The 11475-nt window shown below is 37.8% G+C and overlaps 1 protein-coding gene across 1 annotated transcript in view; it reads right to left on the bottom strand.

Annotated features, from left to right (window-relative positions):
- Window positions 1-3702: 3702 nt before the first annotated feature.
- GPC4 (glypican 4) overlaps window positions 3703-11475 on the bottom strand; it is a gene marked incomplete at its 5' end in the record, with an annotated part of 52365 nt that continues 44592 nt past the window's right edge. The window contains 5 exons of the mRNA XM_018571930.1: window positions 3703-4474; window positions 5165-5340; window positions 6220-6350; window positions 6567-6713; window positions 8083-8213. Coding sequence (XP_018427432.1) covers window positions 4242-4474; window positions 5165-5340; window positions 6220-6350; window positions 6567-6713; window positions 8083-8213 — 818 coding nt within the window. The remainder of the gene's footprint in view (window positions 4475-5164; window positions 5341-6219; window positions 6351-6566; window positions 6714-8082; window positions 8214-11475) is intronic.

Genomic DNA, 11475 nt, shown 5'->3' with positions numbered 1-11475 from the left:
AAATGCTGTATTTTTTCTACACTATGATTACTGTATTCACAACTGGTTGGAACTTCCATTTCCACTTGTAGCCAATGCTAAAACTAGCATTTCATAAACCATGTCGTATAAAAGCCGTATGCTTATATGTTGGGTATGTTATACATTCTGAACTTGTATCAATATGCAGCCATAGAACTAATGCTCGAGGAGAAATATTTCATCAGATAAGCATTTGTAAAAATGACTTAACTCTGTAGCCAGTCTATTATCACATATAATATTTAACAAAAAAATGCAGGGAAAAAAATGATTAAGCTTCCAAATTCTGTACAATCCCAGTACAGTTACACACATAATTTAGTAAGTACCACTGTTAAACCAACACGCCTCTTGCTTGCTCACACATGTAAAGTGTCCAATATACCTAAACAATTACAAAAGCCCTGCAAAGGCCGACAGTCTATTACTAAATTACTTTATAGTTACTTAGTAACTTGTCATGTTTTGGTTTGTGCAAATATATTCTGAAAAAGTAGATTTAGCTGTGCACAGAAGCACACCATTTTTTATTTATTTTTGCTTTTTTTAGTGCATGTATAACATTTAAAAAAAAAAAAAGGAAAGTTGGGGTACAGGATTTGTGTCTCAAAACAATTCACATTTGCGGCTGTAGTTTTTTGAAAGGGTACAGATATGGAGGAAAAAAAACAAAAAAACTCTAGAAAATGAATGTGGCCAAAAGATTCCATGTGCAATTTTTGGTAAGAAATGGCTAAAATAATTAAAAAAAAGCAAACATGGATTTAGAATGTATAATTAGCTAGCCACACATACTTATGCCCCACAAAACTATGTACATGGTTATTATTTATATAATTGCTTGTCTTTATATTTTAAAAAAGTTTTTTTCCCCATTACGACAGCCAATACAAAAAAAAAGCAAGTCTTCTACATTAAAAAGGCACATTTATTAATAAAAAAATAATTACATTAATAAAAGAGACCAGTTCTTATAAAATACCATTAACATACTGGCTGTTAAAATAGCCTGTAGTGTCCACCATCTCTTGACAGCTAAGAAGTTAAAGCAATGAAGGCATACACACGAATAATGAATACATGGGTACTTTGAACTACTGAGTATGAACATACATACCCAAATTGCTTGCTTGGCTGAAATATATACATATGGCATTACATATGGTATTCAAAATGTATTTTGATAATAAAATGCATTTTGTAACAAAATTTTACAGAAATATAACCGGAAGATTGCATTTAGTGAAATGTGTGTATTTTTATTCTAACACATGTATACATACCTCCAAAAATTTCAGTTTGGGAAAATCTTTGTCTCACGTCTAAATCACACGAGCCCCACCCAGATCTGCCAACTATGTTTGAGTGCAACCCAACCTATCCTCTGTAATCCCTGTCCAATTTGAACCGGGACCTAGCTCTGAAAATAGGGCGGTTTGGAAGGTGTGAGTATGCAAAGAAAGCAACATGTCATGTTGCTTCTTTGATAAAGTTTGTTGGCAATTAAATGCATATTCAATGATTATATTTACACAAATATATATATATTCACACCTAGTTTATCATAGATTAATATACAACTACTTGCTCTTTCCTTCATAGTTTAAATAAATATTGCTGTGTGCAGACAGATATTCGAGGTTGGCCTACCTCCCCTTTCACTTCCATGGTTGCTGACATTCTATCACACTCAAATTCCATAAGCTGCAAATTACTTCTTGACATTTTAACCAAGAGCAGTAAAATTATAAACAAATCACTACTTTCAATAACTGTTTAGTCCCCCCCTCCCCCCACACACATAATTATCTACTAAAATGTAAAAACCTAACGGTAGTACCATAGTGTAAAAATATTTACCATCCGTTTATATGAGTAAAAATGTGCATTATCTTATAAACCTTAATACAAAACCTTTTGTGGAATTTAGAATGGTGTACCATAAATTACAGCTTTAAAATGATAGCAAAGCTTTGCATAAACGTTTAAAACAATGGAATACTGTTATGAGAAAACCTGAAAATCTAATGATATGGAATTTAATTATGAATATCTTATTTTAAGCAAACAATGAATTAAAACCTCAGAAATGCTAACAGCTAACCATAGGCTGTTCAATTTTTTTTTTCTTTAATATTGTGTCATGACAAAAACCACCTCTCTAAAGTGTGTTGTGTATAAACTATTTCTGGCAGGAGGAAATTTTCCTTTTTTCATTTGTTTTTGGAATACTCCATAAACCCCTTAACTGCTTTTATACTAACAGTTGAACAAAGACAGTTCTAATAGCTCATTTACCAGTAGCTGATTCTAGTTCCACCTCCTTTAATCTTGCTATCAGACAGATTTTTAAAAGGTGGACTCAAAACCAGCAGGTAAACACAAACTCTATGAAAGGCACCTAAACTTTTTTTTGTCATCACCAAAAAACTTTTTTGCGTGCAATTAAAATAATTTTGGGTGCTTAACAGCAGGGTAAGTTATAAAAACCTGAACAGCTGGAAAGGGTTCAATGCTCTGCATTTAAAGCAATCAAGCAAGGCCTGTAGGGATAGCTGTTGTAGCTATATTAAAAAGACGAGACCCACTCCTACCTAAAATAATAGCCCTCAAAGTGAACTAAAGGAAATTCCTCAGCACTGAGGTAGTTACTAAGTATTCACACATTTTTCTATTTCTCAGTTATTTACAATTTCTTTAGTTTTCCTGGCTTTTTAAAAAATGTTTTTAACTTGACAAAATTCTAAAATTTTTAGTATGAAAATGTCATAATAAATAACAGGTTATGACCTAATCAAAGTATCCCATAACAAGTGTGCTAGCAAACCACACCTGCTGGGGCTTAATTCTTGGCAGAATTTGTTAAAAATATTCATGTATTAAGTACATTTTTGCTTTTCAAACAAATGCACAAAATCAGATTCTATGTAGGTTTAGCTAACTTTTTACATCAAAACAAAATCCACACTGTGGGTCACATTTATACTGACTGCATAAATATTTCTTGGAAATGCATGAACTTTTGAAGATATTACACAGATAGGGTATTTTGAAAATACTACAATGAAATAAGTGTACATTTATTATTGTTAAATGAACCATTGCATTTGTCAGAATAAGGTCACTGTTCTAATATTTTGCTTAAACAGTCAAATAAGATATGATCAAGCAAAATCAAGCATATTAATAGATTTTTTTTTGTTTTGCTTTTCTTCTTCAAAACTTTTCGTATTTTTGTAAGATGCAGCTTGTGTTGATGTTCTAACCTCTTGGACCTACTTTCTAGGAATAAACCACTGAGCTAGCTTTCATGAGCCAGAGATGCTATGAATAGCCCATATGCATTAAGCAAAATGTTGGAGAAATGGGGAGGCTGGGCTTGAATTTGACTCAAAGACACCTGTATTAATACTGCATGCTTCAACAAACAGGCAATATCAACCAGCAGACACTTTTTAAAGTGCGGACCAGAGTAAAATTTTGCCAAGGAATGCATGAAGCAGTACAAACTGCTTAACCATATAGTGAACCCAGAAAACAGATAGAAGGCTCTAATGAAACCCAATTTGTGGTAATTGCAACAAAACAGGACACATGTATGTCGTGTACAACTGTTTAAATTCGCTGAAATTTCTAATGGTACAAAGAAGAAGAAAAAACAAGCATCTGCAAAGTGAAGTTTGACACTTGGTCAATTTACCAAATACATCACTGCCAGCAATATCAGCCAGCACAGATATTCCTAATCTGTAAATACATTAAAACAAACACTTCACTTAAAAAGCATCATTTTGTTGGCTGCTTGGTCATTTTCCCCGAAATATATGATAAATAAAATCTGATTCTGTACAGTTAAAATTAAATGGGAACTAAAAAAATTGGAGACAGAAAATAAAAATGTGTATGACAGTGTGACCCTGGGACTAGTAACTTAGAAATGTGATAAAGCACAGCTACCTACAGATCTGTATATACATGTCTACTTGCCACAATAAACCTAGAGTATCAGGAAAGATTGACAAGTCCATTTTCCAGGTAAAGTGAGGTGAGGGACAACAGATCCAGCACTTGACCCTGTGGCAACGCGGTAAAAAATAAAAACAATACACCTTTGTCCAGCTTACAAAGAGATAAAAAATGTTCGATGGTTCGAATAAAAGGTGCACTTTCCATACTGAGAAGTCTCTTCTGTTTTCCATAAGGGTTTTGAATTCCCTCTATTATCTCCATTGTCTCACCAAAAACAGGATACTTGGAAGGATGATGAAATGTGAAGCAGTGTTGGCCCAGGCTGCACTGGGCAGTTTCCGGGGATCACCCTCTTGTAGATTGACCCTGCCCCCCTTTGGTTGTCCACTGCCAGTCTTTGGTCCTTGTGTTGGACTGACTGGAAATCCACATGGTGAGGTTTCACAGTCCCCACTGCCGCTACCATCACCACTGTTCTCATCACCTGCAAAACATCAACCAAAATGAGTCACTAAAGCTAATAAGGCAATCTGGCTGATACAAAAGAAAAAAGTTTAAAGAGCCAATTCAAGATTTTTCTAATGGTGAGCACCATGTCATATGAATTGATTATACAAAAGATATAGCAAAAATATTGTGGACACCAGATATCACACCTATGAGCTTTTTGGACATCACATTCCAAAACCTTGGTCATTGATATGAAGTTTGTTGCTGCTTTGTGGCTAGATCAGCTGCAATTCATCAAATCATGTCTTTATGAAGCTTTGTGCACTGGGGTACAGTCATGTTGGAACCGAAGAAGCCCCTCCCTAAACTGTTGACACAAGTGTGGAAGTGTACATTTGTCTAAAATGTTTTTGTTTGCTGCAGCATTAATAGTAACCTTCATTGGAAACACCGCTGCTCACTTTGGAGGGGTGCCTAAAAGCTTTTGGCAAGTTGTCAGGACATCCATTTTGTTACACAAAGATCCCAGTCTACTTATACCATCAAAGGCCTGTATTCCTTTTATATTTGCCCCTTTTTGGGAGTAACCTAGTGTTAACATTTTAGTGTTTTAATAACATGGTGTAAAGGGAAAACCACATTTCAGCTGTTATTTTATAGAACTGTCTGACAAAGAAGAGGCACCTAGCTTATTATATTACACAGCAATTCACAAAACACTTACTTATATCAATGAAATTCACGTCATTGCCATTGTATGCACTCTTCATTTTGTTTGTCATCACACGCAAATCCATGATCTGACGGCGAATTACCATGTCTGGTTTTGTGACATCCACCATTACGTCAGGATTGTTTATCTGGCTTGCCAGACCGTTGCCCATGACAGCATACAGATACCTGATGAAGAATATCAGGGGAAAAAATTAGTGTGAGGGTGGGGTAAAATAAAATACACTTCTTAGGTTGACATTTGGAAGACAATGATCGCTCACATATCAACACATCTGGGAACTTGACCTGATTGAGCAAGTTTAGCGAAGTTAATTTGTTGTCTGTTCTAAAAGACATGGACCTCTGGCAATTTCTGATACATCTGGTATAATACAATGACAATAACAACTAAATGTACTAGCCCAGCCAAATGTCCATCAGGCTCGATCTGCAATAGTGAAATTTCTCACAGTGATTAGACACAAACACTGGATGCACAAAGTAGGCTCATTGAAAGGAAAGTAAGAAATGCTGAAAGCAAATCACTTGGAGAAATGTGAAGCTGAGGAAATAGACTGGCATTCTAAAGTTGGGAACAAGTTACCCTGCTACTTTTTAAACCCTACAAGCTTGTAGTGCAGCAGAAGGAAACTGTGGTGTGGCAAAAGGAATGGAAACATTGCTAGGGGAATATCTGTGACGCTTCTCCTCTATCCAGGTCATGGTAGAATTAGTGGTAGGTAACTTGCACTCTACTGGACATGTTCTTTAATGTTAACTATTTTGCTGCTTATCCAAGCAGCTTCTGCAATTCTAATGAGCATCGGGAACATAATCCAACATTTAATGGCTAGGAGAATGCGAGCCCGGTCATTCATATTCCAAAGCTCTACTGCTAACATTCTTTCAACAAGACACAGAATAGATGGCACCACTATCACATGTGCCACAATAATCAGAGGGGTGCATAAAGAGCTACAAGATGGGACGCAGTAGGTATGAGAAAGCATTAGTCCAATATATGTACACAATGATTAAGGTTACTGGGTGAAGTCAGATACAAACCTGCTTTTATCACTTCCATTCCAACATTCATCTTCATTAACACCTGATGTCCAGTTGTTTTTACAAATACTAATGGGTAAGGAAGACCAGAATTTTTTGGCAGACTTCAACTTCTCTTTCACATCAGATACCTGTGGACAGCAAAGGGAAATATGGTTTCAAATGACACCTCAAAAGGTCAACTAAAAACTGAGCTATAGGTCATAATTTCAGGCTGCAATACTTTTGAAAAAAAAAAAACAGAAGAAAAGTCATATCACAAGGCAATACAATTTAGTCCTGGCACATATGTGAGTAAACTAAGAGAACAGTTTAAAAAAGAAAGCACAAATAAAAACCTAACCCACCAGTCTATCCAAACTTGTTCCTGCAGCAGTTGTTGGACGTTCATCAGGACTGTAGGCTCTAAATCTGTCATTGAAATTTGCCCCGGAAACTGATCGAGAAGACCTTGCTGGGGGAAGGGGCTTCGGCTGTCCACATCCTTGAAACACCTTTTAAAATTAAAAAAATTGCGATACAGAATAAGACTAGTGATTTGAAGTAAAACGGATGAGCAGTTGAAAATTTACAGGCAGTTGTCACAAAAAAAGTGTATGCTGATTACGGTGTGTGGTTAAAGCATATCTATGGTCACAAATAATATATATGAAATGATTAACTTAATTTCTATGTTCTCGAGCCTAGTAGTTTAACATATCGGTTAGTCAAACCTGCCCACATATACATATCACTCGAGTGCCCAACACCTCTCTCCTCTGGACTTTGGCAGTGGCATATTCCTTGATAGCTGGAGAAAGAATAAAACCTCCCTCCCATACTTGGACGTTTACAGGGGCGCATATTCTCTCAGTTTCATATAAAATACACAACTCCACAACACTGCATTCATGAAAAACAATCACGCCCCCTTATGTGACTTCATTGCGGTATGCTCACTTCTCCAACATCAGTGCAGCCTGCTCTCTGAGGGCTGTAGCTTTAGAAAGGCAAGTATTTTTTTAATCAAAGAGGTGGGTGAGCCACTGCATAAACACGTAAGCATAGAACTCTATAGTACTCAACAGAGGCGGATGGTGGCCAAACAGTGCATAAACCAAAAATTTTCAACTTTTCAGTCACAGCTTTTTTTCAGTCCTCCCCAACCCGAATCAATTTCAAACCCTTAACCTAGCCAAGGGTTGGGTATAGATTTTAAGGTGGGGTCTTGCAAAAAAAAAAAAAAAAAAAGGACGTGGCGTTTACCTTTTCAAATCAGAGTCCCCCCTTTTACATCATAAACCCCCCCCCTCTACATCAGGAGCCCCCTAAAATTTTAAGGCACCCCGGTTGAGAAAAGCTGGCATAAACATCCACGTATTCAAGAAAGGATTTCAGTTAGAATTACCAAACGTATTGCTTTGTTACATTGTGCAGGTTTACCGATTGCTAAAGTTACAGCAGGACTATAGATAACCTTTAATACTTGTCATGATGGCATTTGGTACATGGATTACCTTTTTATTTCACAAACCTTTACGTATCTTCTTCTCTACATTGCATGCAGACAAAGCTGACCAAAAGTGACAGGAGGATGGGACACATTATAACACTACCAAGTCTGTTTAAGTAGATACAGCTTTTTACCCATGTGAATAAACCTTGCCACGCCACCTGTTGTGGAACTACAAGTCCCATGAGGCATTGCAAGACTGACAGCTACAACTCCCAAAAGCAGAGGAGTGATGGGATTTGCAGCTGGAGTGCTGAGTTTGCCAACCCCTGGAATAGAAGGTAACTACTGTAGGAACTCCTATTTTTTCAAATATACTCCCAGCAAACAAAAAGCACAACAACAAACTTCTCAGGGCTTTGGACACAAACCTTTTGGGACACTTGCATACTGTTTTCCTGCATGTTCATGATGGCATCTGAAATCTTCACATCAATTGGGTCCATGACTGTTTCAATGTTGAATGGGCCCTCTAATCTTTCAGCTAACAACAACATGGCATCTACAAAAGCAAAAAAACAAACATTTAGATAAATGATTAGGCAACATCTAAGGCGATTGCTCAAGTCCAGTCTTTAAATGTAAGGCTAGTCAACTTTTTTCGATTGTTTTAGAAAGAGTGCAAAGGGTAAAACCACTGCCAGTTTTAAGGAAACTCGGAAGTTAGAAGAAACCTCCCAAAGTGAGGGGAACTCCCCTTTTAAAAAGTTTTCCTGAAAACAGATCTACCCCCATACCCACTGAAAGATTTCCCTTTACCTCTTGTTACAGGGACAACTGAAATTTTGCATATCACCTCACTTTCTCAGTGACAATGGTTATCCGTACCATTCTGGTGCATCTCTCTAAAGGTGAATGCAATAAAAATACCCAACAGAAGGTCTAAATACTACCTTAAATCCAAAAAGAAAAGAAAAAAAAGTTTTGCTTCTGTATAGATAGTATGGGTGCCATTCAATTATTCTGGTCAATATACGGATGAATAAATTAGACTTAAATGAAAAGTCTAATTTGACTAAATATCTGTGTTCCTGGAAAACAAAAATCTGGAGTTATTTGTAGTTACCTTGTACTTAGTCAACCAGTATTTGATCAAAATGTGCCAAACTGTATATAATGAAAATGGGCAAGAGAGTAAAGAAGAAAGCATAAAAAGGTCTCTAGGTCCTAGACCCTTTCACACTATAGAGTTATCCTAAGCACGTTACTGTGCAACGTGTGGTACTGTGCACTAGGTGTGTTGATATTCATTTGAATGGCACCGCAACTCACCTTACCGGTGGTCTTGTGCTGCACCCCATGGCTCTGCAATACTGTGTGCTGCAAATTCAAAAATGTGCATGCCGTGCTGCGTGCAAAGCTTTAGTGTGAATTGGGCCCTTCACTTACACACAGCAATATAGGCATTTTAGGTGTTTTTGGTATACAGATGCACAACTTTCTTTGTGAGCATAATGTTCACCATAATCTACCGTACTGTATCTTTCTGAATATAAAAAGGATAAAGCAAAGACAATCTTTGGGGGGAAACAACTGGACCTCCCAATAAAGATCATGCAGAACATGAAATTAGTAAAGTGGATGAATTATCACCACATTTTTAAGGAAAAATAAAACCTCTTTAACAAGTGGATATCAAGGAATTGAAGCAATAAGTGGCACAGTAAAATAAAGTTCCATAAAACCCAAACTGCATTTTCTCAGTTCTCCAATCATGAGAAAAACCCAACTACAAATTTGGTGTCCTAGATCTTGCTACAGTGTAAATTCTAATAGAATCAATGCCACATATGTTTAATTCATATCATAAAGCTATTAAAACCTTTCAGAAAACGACCTCAATCCAAGAAAAAAATACTCTGATCGTACCTTCCATAAAAGTATGGTATTTGGTTGTAAAAATCTCATCTTATGGGCTGAATATCTCTGCTCAAAGGGCACTTTGTGAAGTCGAAATGCTAGGACTCCAATATAAAACTGCACATTTTGTCAAAGCAGGAAATCTAAACTTGGCAGAAATTCTACAGTTAATGAACCCGAAACCGAGAATGCTTTGTTGGAACATTTAAAAAAGGTCAAACGGCAATCCATTAACCAATGTAAATTGCTAAATAATTTTTTTCAGGAGCAAACACTAGTCCTTTTCAGCAGGAAATTCCAGTGATGTGTATTAACTTTATCAACCTCTATATTGATGGTTGACACATTATTGAAACGGACAGAATTATGGCATTTGATAGATAAACCTAAGCTAGTCACAAACATGGGATGATAATGTTCTACTCCAGCAAAGATCTGATGCCTACAAAAGCAACAAAAACAGCCGGCCAAGACTCTAAATAGAATAAAAGACATAAAGATGCAAATAGTGAAAAGACAGTCTAAAAAATGTTGTACAATTAGTGTTTTCTGTGATAAAATCAATGCCACTGCAGCATTCCATAGGCCTAACAATAAATGGTCACATTGGGCCCATGTTTAGGGATGCACTCACTGCCACAGATTCTGGAGGTTGGCCAGATGGTACCGGTATGTCTGACTACCCTCTAATGAGTATGGTCAGCTTTATTCCTGCAGAAAGGCATATGGGGGGGAATAATGAGTGCCTGAGACAAGTTCTTAACTGGTAGAGTTGCCAATCAGCTTCCATCTTTAATTTTTTTCCCCACACAGCTTACAAAAAGGAAAATGTAAAAGCGCGGGAGAGAATACTGCTAGACACTGCGCGCAAAGCTCTGCGCACCGCCGCTTTCCTTTGTTGTACGTGGCTCTGTGTGCAGTGTGTCACAGGCTTGTAGTGTAAGTAGTGTGCACTGTCCACAGTCCACTATGAGCATCCCAGGGGGGAGGAGAGAAGGAGGAAGGTCGAGACATGGGGGAGGCCACAGGTCCCGAATGGGAACAGTCCCCGCTCACGGGACTCCGGGTGATGCCGAAACAGCCATATTCATCTCAGGGAAGAGAAGAACATTCAGGGAAGGGACTCAGGAATGTCCTTATTTATCCCGGGGAGGAGGAGCTCTAGGGGGGGGGCGCTGGGTGACGCCAGAGCAGTCCTATTCATCCCGGGGAGGAGGAAAGGAGGCTGCGGGTCCTTTGGCAGTGTCCCAACAGTCAGTGTTCACAAGCATACGAGTGATGTGGGGAGCGGGAGGGAGAGAAGGTGCAAGCAGCCTAACAAATCGAGAGACCAACTAAATCAATAATGGAAATCGACTATCAATTTGTTGTTTCAGCCCTAGTTGTAAAGTTAACAATCAGATCTTCAGACAACCCTCCCTTCGCCCAACTTGTGATTCAACAAATGTTAATGACACATAAATTAATAACAGTAATTGAGTGAATTAAGGCCACTGCCATCCTAGCAATCAATGACACAGCCCTGACCCCTTTACATTTAGCTGCCAGATGGGTATTCACAGTCGGTAGCTAAAGGTAAACAAAGGGGCCAGGGATGGTGGCTAATGTAATTGACCAAATATGAAAATTACCATATTTGGTCACTGATATTAACTAGGCTCCCCGAAGTTGCTGTGCCTTTCAGCAGGACTAGGGAAACATCAGTTGTGGAAGAGTAAGTGACGGGAGCAGAATCATCACCGTGGTTTTGAGGCGGCGTTTGTTGCGATGGATTCAAAAGCGCTGGACAACATGACTGATGATAGATTTACACCATGGGACACTCAACAGTGCCAGTGTAATTATTTTCTTTTTTTGTGAATAGGGTTACTCATCCACATATTAGACAAATATCTGCCCCCCCC

The sequence above is a fragment of the Nanorana parkeri genome, unplaced genomic scaffold (assembly GCF_000935625.1).
Source record: "Nanorana parkeri isolate BGI_ZX_2015 unplaced genomic scaffold, ASM93562v1 scaffold1869, whole genome shotgun sequence".
NCBI lineage: Eukaryota > Metazoa > Chordata > Amphibia > Anura > Dicroglossidae > Nanorana > Nanorana parkeri.
The sequence above is the reverse complement of the archived record's forward strand: the minus strand, read 5'-3'. Positions and strand labels throughout refer to the sequence as shown.